The 15,607-nt window shown below is 45.0% G+C and overlaps 1 protein-coding gene across 1 annotated transcript in view; it reads left to right on the forward strand.

Annotated features, from left to right (window-relative positions):
* COL20A1 (collagen type XX alpha 1 chain) overlaps nt 1-15,607 on the forward strand; it is a 126,543-nt gene that overhangs the window by 74,878 nt on the left and 36,058 nt on the right. The window contains exons 25-28 of the mRNA XM_028735787.2: nt 1,331-1,440; nt 6,542-6,700; nt 13,154-13,231; nt 13,827-13,913. Coding sequence (XP_028591620.2) covers nt 1,331-1,440; nt 6,542-6,700; nt 13,154-13,231; nt 13,827-13,913 — 434 coding nt within the window. The remainder of the gene's footprint in view (nt 1-1,330; nt 1,441-6,541; nt 6,701-13,153; nt 13,232-13,826; nt 13,914-15,607) is intronic.

The raw sequence follows: 15,607 nt of genomic DNA on the forward strand, positions 1-15,607 counted from the left end.
ATATGTGAGGGCCTTTTTTTAGGATTGAAATTGTTGAGCTTTTCTTGGGATTTACCCCCTAAATTGTTTTTGTTTTTTTAAATAATATTTTATTGAAATTTTCCAAAAGTTAACAACCAACAAAAAATCAACAATGATCAAAAAAACAAACAACAGACATCAAAAACCCAAACAGAAAAACAGAAAAAAGGACAGATTCATACAACAGACATCAAAAATAGTTGAGCTCCCCCCCCCCCCATTTTTACTAGAAAGTTGTTGAGCATTATTTAGGATTGAAGTTGCTGAGCTTTTTTTTTAAAGGATTTTACCCCAGGACATATACTGCCACGGAGGCCAGATTAAAACAACTGGCAGGCCAGATTAGGACCCCAAAATGGACTTTGGACATGCCTGCCATAGCCATCTCTTGAGATGTTGTTCCATTCACTTTTTGGTTGCGTAGCGAGTTCCCACCTCCCCCTCAGATATAAAGACACAAGACACCAGTATTTTAGGTTAATGGGCGAAAATAGGCCACAACTTTATTGATTACAGGAATTGAGCGGTATTGGTTTAGGCATTGGTCCTATTATCTAACCGGCTTCAGCCTGATTGCTTGAAGGGTTAACCGCCAGTAGGGGGAGTCCTGCTGATGCACATCAACTAGGAGCTCCCCCGGGGTCACCGCTCGGGGGCGTGCCGTGGGCCCACGCCCTCATTGGCTTCGGACAGGGCGACGCCCCCCGGAATCCTTTACCGGACTATCCTTCGATATGGGGGAAGGTGATGGCGCTTCCTCCCCCTCTCATCTGCATAACAATACCCTTACCATTGCCTAACCGCCAATGCCGAGGAAGTTGTGATGATTTGCTACGAGATGGGCAAAAAACCAAATGGCTGGTGCCAATTTGCCAAGTGGTAAAAATTCCAACCAGGCCCTTTGACGGCGACCAACCTAAGTCCATAGCAATGTCAGAGAGCCAAACCTAAAGGGTGGGAAGGTGGGAAACTGGAGCAGCTGGAGAGAAGACAGGGGGAAATCCTCAGCTGCGCCAGCCCTAAATAGCACGGGCCACACCTCCCGGGCCAGCTGATTGGCTGGCAAGCGAGATGACGCGTCCGAGGATTTCCCCCAGTCTCAGGGGGGCTGCAAGCCAGCCCCCGCACACGTGGGGAGGGCATGAAGCCTGCAACCCCACCTCCTCTCCAGCTCGGAAGTGGCTTTCTCACAATGTGTGTTTTACTACTTCTCCGTTGTTACTTCAGCATGTGCAAAGCCTACCGTCCACTGTCCTCTTTGGTTTTCTTTATAACCCCTGGGTTATTTGTCATCTTCCTCCCTCTATAGCCAACAAGAAATCCTTGATATATTTCCACCGTGACTATGAAGCTGATGTCGAGGAAGTCACCTTTGACCAGCAGGAAGTGAAGAAGATATTCTACGGCAGTTTTCACAAGGTCCTTTATCTAAAGGAGAAATCCATTCAGGATTTTTTAAAAAGTCTTCCTTTCCTCTCTAAATGACAATTGTAGAAATATCCTTGTGACATTTGCTAACCTGTTGGTGTTTGTACGTGCCAATATAGCAATGAACGATGGGGTGTGTGCCAGCATAATAATGAATTACTAAATCACTTCCTGTCTGCATGCATTAATCTAGGTAAATGTACGCAATAAGTTTCCAAGAAGATATGCAGTAAGGACACGGGCACAATCTGCAAAAAGAAGAAAATAATAATTAGGATCCAGTGACTCAGGGATTTGAAAATGATCCGAAAATTAAACTGACGCAATTAGCTGGACCTATAAAGTGACCTTATACTGAGTCAGACCATTGGTCCTCTGAAGCTAGAATTGTTTGTTCTATTTGGCAGCAGATTTGCAAGGTTTTGAGCCAAAATGTTTCCTAGTCTTGCTATTTGAGATCTGTTTCACTGGGGGTGCTGTAGCATGAATCTGGGGGCTGTTGTAAGCGTAGCATGTACAAAACACCGCTGAACCTTTCGTTACGTAAATACAATACTGGTAACGACACATGCAACGTAACAGGCTGTATGTAACAGTATAAATTCTATTTTAAAAAACACACAATAATAATAATATTATAATAATTTATTATTTATACAGGGATGCGGGTGGCGCTGTGGGTAAAACCTCAGCGCCTAGGACTTGCTGATTGTAAGGTTGGCGGTTTGAATCCCCGCGGCGGGGTGAGCTCCCGTCGTTCGGACCCAGCTCCTGCCAACCTAGCAGTTCGAAAGCACGTCAAAGTGCAAGTAGATAAATAGGTACCGCTTTATAGCGGGAAGGTAAACGGCGTTTCCGTGTGCGGCACTGGTGCTGGCTCACCAGTGCAGCTTCGTCACGCTGGCCACGTGACCCGGAAGTGTCTCCGGACAGCGCTGGCCCCCGGCCTCTTAAGTGAGATGAGCGCACAACCCTAGAGTCGGACACGACTGGCCTGTACGGGCAGGGGTACCTTTACCTTTACCTATTATTTATACCCCGCCCATCTGGCTGGTCCTCCCCAGCCACTCTGGGTTGCTTCCAACAATTTATTAAATGCATCAAACATTAAAAGCTTCCCTAAACAGGGCTGCCTTCAGATGTCTTCTAAAAGTCTGGTAGTTGTTGTTCTCTTTGACATCTGGAGGGAGGGCATTCCACAGGGCGGGTGCCACTACCGAGAAGGCCCTCTGCCTGGTTCTCTGTAATTTGGCTTCTTGCAGTGAGGGAACCGCCAGAAGGCCCTCGGCACAGGACCTCAGTGTCCGGGTAGAACGATGGGGGTGGAGACGCTCCTTCAGGTATACTGGACCGAGGCTGTTTAGGGCTTTAAAGGTCAGCACCAACACTTTGAATTGTGCTTGGAAACGTATTCAACATACCATGTCACAATATATAATTCCATAGACCAAATTATCATATGAGCGGAACATATTCTGAGAGATTAAAGTCCAGTGGATAGATCAGGAGATACAGTCTATTCAGTTCTTATATTAGCAATAACCATGATGTGGAAGGCTTATATCAATCTTGTAGTGTTCCATGTGTCTATGGAATTAAATATTGTGACATGATATATTGAATTGTTTTTTGAAATAGAAGTTATACTGTTACATACAGCCTGTTACGTCGCATGTGTCGTCACCAGTAAGCATTGCACGTGCGCCACCAGTGAGCTGTAGCTACTCAATATCACATGTTGTGCATGCACTGTGGGGTTTTTTGTTTGTTTGTTTGTTTGTTTTGTAAATACATGCAGGTCCTGCTATCCAGACACTTGTTTTATGAAAATTCACTTATTCAAGCACCAAGCATTAGTACCCAGACCTCACCACACACACTGCAGATTCAGATATCCAAACAGTTGGACCTGTGTGCAGTACCCGAAACAAATAAGCAGTCTTAAACAGGCCTTCCTTCTTTGTGTTTTGCTGGTGGGAGACGGGGAGGAAGGGGGAGAGTTTGGTCAAATAAGAGAGCAAATTTGACTTCCTTGTTTGCCTTTTGCAAGGTTTGAGAGAGTTTTCCTGCTTTTTTTTCATTTGGGGTACAAACGTCTATGGTTGGGAACGCATTAGAAATTTCCCCATAGGCATCAGTGGAAATGGTTGACTCATTATGTGAACACCCGCCTGACAAATTATTTCCTGAGAACACACTGTGTTTGGGTAGCAAGACCTGTGTGTATTCTTCTTCTTCTTCTTTGGCGATCACTTGTAGCAAAGTAAGATTGTCTTCCATAAACACGGTTTTAACATTGTGTCCGAAAGTTACTATGGAGGCCAATTCTGGATCCGTACGTCCTTCCACAGTGGGGACGTTGGTTTCCGGGCAGGAGTTGATCATGGTGTGGATTTGCCAAACGTGCTCTATACACACTATATTTGTGGCATGCATCAAATGCAAACTTTCATTCATCTTTGACCCTCTGCCTTCTCATCCCCTTTCTATAATTTGCTCCTGGAGTGTCGTAGCACCTCTCTTTTAATTCCTGACTCTTCACCTTTTTGCTTTGGCAAGTCAATGACCTTCGCAGGGAGTATCATCTGTGAGTCCACTTTGGTCAACAGCCATAATTTAAAGAGGCAGGGGCCAGTATTTCTGGGCACTTCTCAAGCTTAGCTGGGTTTCAACTGTGAAATATTTAATGCCTTACTGAAGCCAATTGGTTCTCATCTTACTGCTCTTGAATTGACTTGTGCCTTTGACAACGCCTGCTTCACAGAATTGGCAGGCTCTTACTGAACGGAGGGGATGATGGCAGTGATTTCTCTGTTCCCTTCTCCTATTTCCAATGTGTTCCTCTCTCTGCCTGGAACAGGCACTTCCTCTGTCTCCAGCCGTCCACATTCCTCTTCTACTTCCAACTTCTCCACTAAGGCATTTCCTTTTGCAAAAACCTTTCCTGGGCCACCACTGCCACCTCACTTCTTCCAATGTGTTGCAATATCAGCTTAGGTGAGACCCACATCTTTTCCACGCATTATGCCCAAAGCACCAAAGATGACAGCATAATTCACTTCCTCCTGCCTATTGTGCATGGTTTCATTTTTGCAGCTTGTTACATAAACTTGGGATCAGATGAGCCAAGATTTCTGATACACATCCTGAAGATGTTATTTTTTGATGAACATTTGGAGAACTTTTGCCCTTCCTGAAGAACCTTTTGCAAAATGATCTCTCAGAATTATGGATTTCATTGCCCTTCGATAGGGTGGAAAATTCTGGGTGCAACTGTGGATCCTGATTTAATATTTGCTAATATTATTTTAATAGAATGGCAGGAAACGATGGTTTGGACCCTACTTCCTCTAGTTTCTCCCTTAGCCCATCAACTGAGACAAACTTTTATTGGAATTAAAACCAACAGGAAAATGCTGCCTCCATTTTTACACCCATAAATAGCACAGATAATTTTTGAAGGTTGTTTTTGTCCATAAGCTATGAGTGGACTCTCTTCTCAAAACACACATCCTTTCAGGATAGAAACTCTCTCCTTTTCTCATTGGCTTGGACGGTGTCCCATTTGTCAGAGCACAGCATTCGTCTCCAAATAAGAGCCCATTACATTTTTCTCAGGGATAGAGAGAATCACAGTTTCCTCCTCTCCCAGTTTGCTTTCCGCCGAGTGCCAGTGACCAGATTGCAGGGAGAAAAGGTCTTTTGGAAGTACAACTGAAATTTCCTGTTTAAGAGCCCATTTGACACAAAATGCAATTGGCTACCTTTTCCTAAAACTACTTCTACTGCAACTGGTAGCCACTAGTTTTTTTAAATAAAATAAAATAAAATAAAAATATCATGGGACAAATCTCCCTTATCTCCTACAAAAAACCAACTCCATTGGAAATGGCTTAGACTGAAGCCTAGTTCATACACTAGGTCAACAATATCATGGACTGCAAGACTCCACCTGATATGCTGATTTGTGTGAACTAAGCCTGCACACTCGAGAGTTCCCCAGGTCTCTCTGCCACAGCAAGCTTCCTGGAACAGCAGAGCTTTGACCTTAATCTAAGCCCAAAATGCTGCCCTGGGACCACATTCATTTGACACATAGGACACATTGAAAGTGCTATGACTGCCAGTGTTTCCTGTGAAGAGGGACCGATGGTTAAGCCACTCTAAGAATTGTACCTCTGTGAGAGGAAAAGGGGGGGGCATCTGAACAACTCTTAGCACCCAAAAGGAACTACAGCTCCCAGAATTCCTTGGGGGAAGCAAGCCACGAGTGTTTAAAGTGGTATTGTAGTGCTTTAAATGCATGCTGTGCATGTGGCCTGGTGCTGTTCTATCCCACGGAAGGGCAGACTCCTGGTGTGAAGGATCTCCTATGACTTTTACTAGTGGCGCTGTGGGTTAAACCACAAAGCCTAGGGCTTGCCGATCAGAAGGTTAGCGGTTTGAATCCCCGCGATGGGGTGAGCTCCCGTTGCTTGGTCCCTGCTCCTGCCAACCTAGCAATTCGAAAGCACGTCAAAATGCAAGTAGATAAATAGGTACCACTCTGGTGGGAAGGTAAATGGCATTTCTGTGTGCTACTCTGGTTTGCCAGAAGCGGCTTAGTCCTGCTGGCCACATGACCTGGAAGCTGTACTCTGGCTCCCTCGGCCAATAAAGCGAGATGAGTGCCACAACCCCAGAGTCGTCCGTGACTGGACCTAATGGTCAGGGGTCCCTTTACCTTTTAAGATCCAGCACACAGAGTCTGGTGCAAGAAAGATACAAGTTAGAATAAAAGAATTCTGGGCCGCAGAATTTGTTTGGAGTCCGGGAACTAAACAGGACACACAATCCATGCAAAAATCTTCTCATGGTGACTGCTATCCAGCTTTCTGCATTTCAGCAGGATGATTTGGGATGTGGAGAGTAATTAAACCATTAGCAGAAATCTTTGCTGGATCTGCCAAAAAATTACCTAGGTATCTGCTTCCTGCCACCCCCTGCTCTGCACCGTGCCGTGCCCATTATTTTGTCAGGTTGTGTTACGGCGCATCAAGCTCTCCAGCTCCCGTGGTGCAGCTCAATGAAACTATTCTTGTCTGCTGAGCAGGTGCACCTATCTGTGAGCCGTTCCAGGGTCAGGCTCTATATCGACTGCAAGAAGACATCGGAGAAATTGCTTGGAACTTCGGAGAGCATTTCGACGGCTGGCTTCGTCATGCTCGGGAAACTGACCAGGACGCGAGGGCCGCGGAGCGGGTCAGCTGCGGTGAGTCCCGTTTCCTGTGAGTTGAGGCCAACACGTGCTCTTGGGTGAAAGATGTAGAAGCACGGGGCAGAAATTGCAGGAGGGAAATGCCTCGGCCCAAGCGCAGGTGATGCCCCTTCATCATGTGCCCCTTTTTCTGGATTCGACCAAGAATTATTCTGGCACCCCAGTAGACTGACTGAGTTGGGGCTCTTGATTCCAGAAGGGGGACCAGTGACCCCAGTGAGATGTCCCTAAGGCTTGTGGGGTCCTTTGCGATGCTCTGGGTTGTGTTTCGGTTGCATTCTGCTGTAGTAGAACTTCTGCCGTAGTCAGAGCCGGATTTACGTATAAGCTAAACAAGCTATAGCTTAGGCCCCCACTCTCTTGGGGACCCCCCCCCCAAAAAAAAATAATTAAAGGGGAAAAAATTGGATGTACATTTCCAAAATATGAGATAAAAAACAAATAAAAATAAAACCTACATACAGCAACAGTATTTTGTGTTGTGTAGGCTCCAATCATGTAAGTAATGGGCCCCCAATCATTTTAAGTTAGAGCTTAATAGTTATTTCACTATTAATATACTTCTACTTAACTGTATTTCACTATTAATATACTTCTTCTTAACTGTACTTCACTATTAATATACTTCTTCTTGATTGTATTTCAGTTCAACAGTTACTTTGATAAAATACATATTTTGTTATGTGCAATATAGCATATATTACCATATAGCATATATTCAACACAAAATACAGTTAATTTGTTGTTGAGTCAAAGGACAGCTGGACATATAAAGGGCCCCATTACCTTCAGTAGCTTAGGGCCTCATCAAACCTAAATCCGGCCCTGGCTATAGTAGAACCCTTGTTTCCCACTAGGTTTTACTCAGAGTATACCTGCTGGAGTTAATTGACCTAAGTGAGAGTCTCCCTTCAACACATGGATCTCTGCTTGAGCAACAGAACTTTTCCCACTTTTCCCACTCTTCTCCCCCAATGAACACCCCTCCCTGAACATAGCTGTCAACTTTTCCCTTTTCTTGCGAGGAATCCTATTCGGAATAGGGGAATTTCCCTTAAAAAAATGGAAATGTTGACAGCTATGTCCCTGAATCTGCTCTGGAGAGTTGGGGGCACCTGTAGAACAGCTTTTGGGGATGTGTGGAGGGTGGAGAGGGGGAAAAGTTATGTTGCACAAGCAGAAATCCGTGATAATTATTATAATTAGAGCAACCACTGAAAAGTCCCTGTTACGTCCTTCACTCTCTGGCAGTGACTAATAGGAGGCAGGGGCAGTAATCCAGAGAAGAGTCGCAGTTCCTCACTAAATCCATCCGTTGTGGGATGCGACTGGTTTTTGTAAAAAGGTTTCTTTGATTCAAGTGAGCTCTTAGGTTTATCTTGTAAAAGAATATAATTTTTTTAAAAAAAAAAATGCTATATGATGCTGATTGACAGCCGCCTTGTTGAATTTGCGGTGTGGGGGAGGGAGGGGAGCCTCAATCATTTTTTTCTTTTTCTTTTGCATCTGTTTAATACATATGCTGCATATTACTTTTTGGCATCTTTAACGAATCTGAATCACTGAAATGTAGCTAAGGAACAGCTTTCCTCAGAACTGCTGCCCTCAGATAGCCAGAGTGCCTGCTTCATTATTAACTATTTTAAAAAACTAGATGTAACTATGAAAATACCCTTTTGAGCTGTAGAGCTTGTTTTAAGTCCATTTGCTATTCTGTCCACTCAGTCAGTCTACTGAAATGCACAATTTTTAATTATTATTTTTAAAGAAACCCTTGATTGGATAGATTGGATAGAGAGCTATTATGTTACAGTATTTTTTAATAGGCATGGCAAAGCTGCCCTCTGCTTGATTCACCCTCAATATTTCTTGGCAAACAGGGTGGTGTGGAAAAAGCTCATTTACTTTCCGCGAGTTCTCATAATGCTAGTGGTACACATTCTTGGATGATGCACATTCTTGCCTCGCCGTCAGGGAACTGTAGTCTAGTTATAGCATCCACCACAAATCACCAGCAGTGGTGGAAAGATGCTTGCAAACTCAACCACAATGCACAGATCAAGCATAGCTAGGAGGAAGGGAGGTCTCAGTTAGGAGGATGGGATGGACCACAACTATGGAACAACATTTGTAAGCTGTGGCTAAGATTCAGTGGGGGGTGGTCAATATTCAGTGGGGGGCAGTCTCCTCCAGCTGAACTGCAACAACAACGTGACTAACTCCTGCTATTGCCACCTCCAAATCTCACCTTTGAGGGTTTGGTGAAAGCCCAGACCAGTTCTGGGGACACAAGGGGTGCATGTGTGCAAGATGAAGGTTTGGGACACGGGTTGTGTTACAGTCTAAACTACTGAGCCTCTTGGGCTTGCTGATCAGAAGGTTGGTGGTTCGAATCCACACGACGGGGTTGCTCTCTCCCAGCTTCTGCCAACCTAGCAGCTGAAAGCATACCAGTGTGAGTAGATAAATAGGTACCACTGTGGCGGGAAGGTAAACGGCTTTTGCGTGTGCTCTGGTTTCCATCACAGTGTCCTGTTGCGCCAGAAGCGGTTCGGTCATGGTGGCCACATGACCCGGAAAGCTGTCTGAGGACAAACACTGGCTCCTTTGGCCTTTCCTTTGGAACTTTTTTCAGAAGCCGAACATGCCCCATTTATGTGTTACACTTCTGATTTGAGTGCCACACTTCCATTTTGAGTGTTACGCTGAGCTCTGTCTGTTTTGGCTATTTATTTTGCGTCTTTGTTTTTGCGGCTCTTTCTTTTTGTTTTTGCGGCTGTGAGGAACCCAGCTACTGATTGATTGATTGTGTGACTGCAGTACTTTGTTTATTGCTTACATTTTATGGATCAATGGTCTTGTTAGAGAGTAAAATTCATGTTGAATTGCTGTTTTAGGGGTTGTTTTTAAAAGTCTGGAATGGATTAATCTACTTTGCATAACTTTCTATAGGAAAGCATGCCTTGGTTTTGGAACGCTTTGGTTTTGGAACGGATTAAGTTTGAGAACCAAGGTACCACTGTAGTTCAGCAACATATGAAGGGCCAAAGATTCCACTACAGTCCAGCTGCAGAGCACAGACATTCCAGTGAATGCACATCTGTTTGGCATGGAGCCAGCATCCTTCTTCCGTATATAAATTCTCTTCCACTGGACTTGAATGCCTGCAAAGGGCTGATGTCTCCAGCTGTTATTGTGTGGATAGTATGACGGATGGTTCTCTTCTTAGACAGGCTGGCTTATTTATTTCAGGTAGTTTCTTATCTTACCTATCACCTGCTTTGAATGGCAACAGAGTAAAACTTTCGTTTTGTCTCTGAAACCAATTACTGAGCCGCCAGGAGAAGGTGTTGAGCGAATGAGAACTCCAACATTGCTGTTCCTAAGACTGACCGGCTGAATTTTAGTAGAAAGGGTTTTCCAGCTTGGTCACTCTGAAACCACTGGCCATTTTTGCCGTTGGACCAACACAGCTCACAGACATTGAGATTTATTTATTTTTAATCATCATCATTATTTTTTCTTATAAAACAAGGCGTTGAAAATTGAACAACAAACAAACAAACCTCAGAGTTCTGGCTTGGGGAAAACAAAGATGCTAATGATGTTTGCTGTCTCTGTGCGAACAAGCTGGAGTTTCACAGCAGACAGAAAAATCTTGGCAGATACACATCCGTGGGTTGGAGGAAGAGGAGATGTTATTCTCAGAGGTGCCTTGCTGTGGCTCGGTAGGAGGTGATTAGAGTTTTTTGCTTCTGTTTCCATATTTGGAAAGATTTGAGGCGCTATTTCAGGAAACGGAAAGTTTAGTTATCTGTAGCTCTGTCCTTCCTTAACCTTGTTCTTGGTCCGTCATAATCTCTGTTAGTATAATTATTAATAACAGAGGTGGGCCAAATGAAGCCATTAAACCTCACTATGTAACCTCAGGGCTCTCCCCAGGGCACTGATTTGCACCCTCCTTGGGTGTGTTGGTTTTGCCAGGCTGGAATGTGTCCTTGAACTCTGATAATGTGTCTTGCATAATATTATCATCATGCCCTGCTTTTCCCCCCAGATGGCACTTAAGGTGGCTTACAGATAAAATTAGGAACTGCTGAAAACACAGGGAGGGAAAGACCAAAACTAAAACAAAACATTGATAATTGCAAATATATACATATGTAAAATCTGTTGTTGTTGTTTAGTCGTTTAGTCGTGTCCACCTCTTCGTGACCCCCTGGGCCAGAGCATGCCAGGCACTTCTGTCTTCCACTGCCTCCCGCAGTTTGGTCAAACTCATGCTGGTAGCTTCAAGAACACTGTCCAGCCATCTCGTCCTCTGTCGTCCCCTTCTCCTTGTGCCCTCTATCTTTCCCAAGATCAGGGTCTTTTACAGGGAGTCTTCTCTTCTCATGAGGTGGCCAAAGTATTGGAGCCTCAGCTTCAGGATCTGTCCTTCCAGTGAGCACTCAGGGCTGATTTCCTTCAGAATGGATAGATCTTCTTGCTGTGCAAAATCTGTTAAAACCATACCAATAATTACCTTAAAAACAGCATGGCCACAGTCCCTTCATTAAAAGCACTCAATTCCCAAAAGCCTGTTGTAACAAGAAAGTCTTCACCTGCTGGCGGAAGGACAGCAAGGAGGGAGCCAGTCTAGCGTCTCTAGGGAGAGAGTTCCAAAGTCGGAGCCACCACCGAGAAGGCCCTCTCCTTGCTTATCCAGATGAAGGATAGAGAGGGGTGTGTAAAAGTAAGAACACGGTACAAAAGTAAAAGTGGCCTTATTTGCTTCACTCACTTTTGCTTCTTGCCCTGCCCACTGCTGTTGTGTGGCCCCCAGAAGGTTGCACAGAAGGGACTGTGGCCCTCAGACTGAAAACGACCCCAAGCTTCTGCTATAAGAGAGCTTTGCTGCAACTTTCATTTTCTTCTGTTTTGTTCCTCCATTAGTTTTGCCCCACCCTACCCTCTGGGTTACTGATACTCACGAGAGATGGTGATCATGGATGGAAATGCAGTGCAAAGAGGAACCTTGATTCACCAGGAGATCATATGAGTGAGCTGGTACATGCTATGGTTTATCCATGTACACAATCACTTGTGCACATTGGTCATTCAGAAGGGAGGTATCAGGAGTTGGAAATTGCAGCAGCTCTCTTCAGTTCTGGATTTAATTTTAGACATAGGTAAAGGGACCCCTGACCATTAGGTCCAGTCACGGATGACTCTGGGGTTGCGGCACTCATCTCGCTTTATTGGCCGAGGGTGCTGGCGTACAGCTTCCAGGTCATGTGGCCAGCATGACTAAGCCGCTTCTGGAGAACCAGAGCAGTGCACAGAAACGCCGTTTACCTTCCCACTGGAGCGGTACCTGTTTATCTACTTGCACTTTGACATGCTTTCGAACTGCTAGGTGGGCAGGAGCAGGGACTGAGCAACGGGAGCTCGCCCCATCACGGAGATTTGAACCGCCGACCTTCTGATCGGTAAGCCCTAGGCTCTGTGGTTTATTAACCCACAACACCACCCAATTTTAGACATTATTGATGATAAATGGCATTGGTGACACATGCCTTCATTCTGGGGCGGGGAACCTGTGCCAGTGACACAGATATCTATCTATCTATCATCTATCTATCATCTATCTATCATCTATCTATCTATCTATCTATCTATCTATCTATCTATCTATCATCTATCTATCTATCTATCTATCTATCTATCTATCTATCATCTATCTATCTATCTATATCTATCTATCATCTATCTATCTATATCTATCTATCTATCATCTATCTATCTATCATCTGTCTGTCTGTCTGTCTGTCTGTCTGTCTATCTATATCTATCTATGTCTATCTTCCTCTACCCCACAGGCTAACTGGGGCAGGTGGGCAGGGTCCAATCAGCACCAAGCAGGATTGCGTTTTCAGCTCATCCAGAGACGAGCAGAGACTTCCTGCATGGCAGGGGGTTGGACTCGATGACACTCTGGATCCCTTCCAACTCTATGATTCTATGACTCTATGATTCCATCCTGCTCTCTGCAGGGATATTTTTGACAGCATGTTGCCCATGGGGAACGCACTGGCAAAGCAACACCAGGCAGGATTGGTGTCACTCAGCACCAACAGACGGATGAATTTTCATAAGGATTTTTTTTTTAAAGTAACATAAACTGTTGTGGAAATGTGGAGAAATGAACTTATGGCCAGGAAAATGAAAACTGAGACGAACCGAAACTGAAACTATCCCTTACGCTATGCAATAACTCTGCAAAACTAGGAAGGATCAGCGAATGCAGTTAAACCTGACCCTTCTTCACTGTCCTCCCCTCAAAAAAAACCCCATTAAAGATAAAATGAGATGGAGGAGAACTATGTACGTCGCTTTGAGTTCCTTGAAGGAAAGGTGCAATACAAATGCAATCATCATCATTATCTAACTCTGTTGTATCTATAGTTCCAGCTGCAGTCACTGCAGATTGTGTGCAGCAGTTTGTGGCCTGAAGAGGACAGATGTTGTGATGTTCCAGCAATGGTAAGTATGGGGGCTCCATTGGGGATTTATGACGCATCCGCACTACAACTGCACAATGGTTTTATACCAGTTTCATTGTGATTGCTGCCTCCACCAAAGAATGTTGGGGGAAGAGTAAGTTGGTAAGGCATAGAGAGAATCACAACTGCCCCTGCAAGAAAAGGGTTTCTTTTTACAGGTTTAGAGTTCCACTTGTGAGTCCCTTTGAAGTGAAGGACATGAGGCAGGAGTTGTAATGCGGGTGAGCTGTGCACTGGCAAGCTGCCGGCTAGCTCTGTGGAGGCTCCTTTTATTGGCACAATATGCAAAACCAGTCAGATCCATTTTGGACCGTGACCTTTACACATCTTCCAATCCCGAGATCGTAGGGCGGCACAAAGTTATTTTGGCCCCTGTTTCCACCACGTCATTTTCCCCTTGCACAATGTATGACGAAGGAGACAAAGGTCACAGACAGGGCATGGCAGACCACTAAGAGAGCAAAGGTTAGACAGAGGGCAAGATGTTCAGACAGCTGTGGCTTTGTCCGCAGGCGGAATTGTGCTTCACACCTAATGATCATTCCTACATCCCATCTTTTTTGCTGCTCTTTCAGAGAGATGAAGAGGTCTGCCCTAGCTTCCTCCCGTCTTGCAGCTGCACTTCTGAGATCCCAGGCCTCCCAGGGCCTCCAGGGCCTCCGGTGAGTTGAGCTTTTGTTCCCAGGAAAATGGCATTGTGCATAACCAGCCAAGGAATAGAATTGCACCTACGGCTTCAACCCATTTCGGAAAGCAGAGATGTGTTAAGAAGGTACATGGCTATGGTCTCTTTCCTCCGTCAAAGGCCTCTGGGTACCAGCTGGTGGAAACCCCAGGAGGATGAGCATTGTTGCACTCAAGTCCTGCTTGCAGGCTTGCAAGAGGCATCTTCTTGGCCACCGTCAGAACAGGATGCTGGACAAGATGAGCCTTTACTCTTACCCCAAATGGCTCTTCTTATGTAGCATCCTCCTTAGGGAATACTCTCCCCAAAGGGCTATGCCTGGTTCCTACGCTGTGGTCTCTTAGGTGCTAGGTAAAATACATTTCTGTTCACCCAGGCTTGCTAATTACAACATATTGGGTGCTTCGGTTTTTGCACCAAATTTCCCCTTGCTGAATTTACGCTGGCTTTTAATGGCTTTAGCTGCTGCGTTGTCGTTTTGCCCATTTTAGTTGCTTTCGTTGCCTTGCAATTTAATTTCAAGTTTGAAGGGCTTTTATCTTAAATTGTATTTTGTTTTGTTTCCCTGTGTAAAAACCACCCAGATGGTCAGTATGTAAATGTAAGTCCTGTTTGGAATTTGTTGCCGTGCAGGAAACATTCAATCTGTACCAAAGCCTTCTCTGTTCGATACTGCCTAATCCAAAACAGTAATCTGACGGATTAAAAAAGGAAGAGAAATGGGGTGGGGAAGCAGAGCACTGCTTAATATGTGAATAGTTCATGCATCACCTGGGCGTGCTTGCAGTTTAGTATGTTTCTAGATCCACTGGTGATGTCAAGTCCGGATGAATTCATAAGGACCAACCTGCTCCCCACCAAACTTCTGTTCTCCGTCACAGCCGGAATGCCCATGTGGAAATTCTGCAAGCACGAACCATTTTTCCCAGTTTATTTTGATGCAAGTGCCTGGAATACAGATTAGCCTGCCTGGCAAAGTCGGAAGCACTTGGAGAAAAAAGGATGTGGCCCCCATCACTGTATAGTTGTACTTCAGGTTACAGACTCCACTAACCCAGAAATAGTACCTCAGGTTAAGAACTTTGCTTCAGGATGAGAACAAAAATCGCGCGGCGGCAGCAGGAGGCCCCATTAACTAAAGTGGTGTCTCAGGTTAATAACAGTTTCAGGTTAAGAACGGACCTCCAGAATGAATTAAGTTCTTAACCCGAGGTACCACTGTAATAAGATGTTTCCCCTTGTACAGCAGTGTTCGCCTTTAACAAGGTTTTCTGCTGTTAACCTACACAGATATCTGTTCTCCATCAGTGGGCAAAGTGGGTTGGGTGACTGGCAGGTGAAGCTTCACTCTTGAGCTGCTGGACCGCTTGATGGCTGCTTTTCACCTGTTTTGTTCTCCCTTAGGAACATCAGCCAGTATGGTGTAGTGGTTAAGAGTGGTAGACTTGTAATCTGGTGAACTAGGGTCGATTCCCCGCTCCTCCACATGCAGCTGCTGGGTGACCTTGGGCCAGTCACACTTCTCTGAAGTCTCTCAGCCCCACTCACCTCACAGAGTGTTTGTTGTGGTTGAGGAAGGGAAAGGAGATTGTTAGCCGCTTTGAGACTCCTTAGGGTAGTGATAAAGTGGGATATCAAATCCAAACTCTTCATCTAGGGATAGCCCCAGAT

This window comes from Podarcis muralis, chromosome 5 (genome assembly GCF_964188315.1).
Source record: "Podarcis muralis chromosome 5, rPodMur119.hap1.1, whole genome shotgun sequence".
Classification (NCBI taxonomy): domain Eukaryota; kingdom Metazoa; phylum Chordata; class Lepidosauria; order Squamata; family Lacertidae; genus Podarcis; species Podarcis muralis.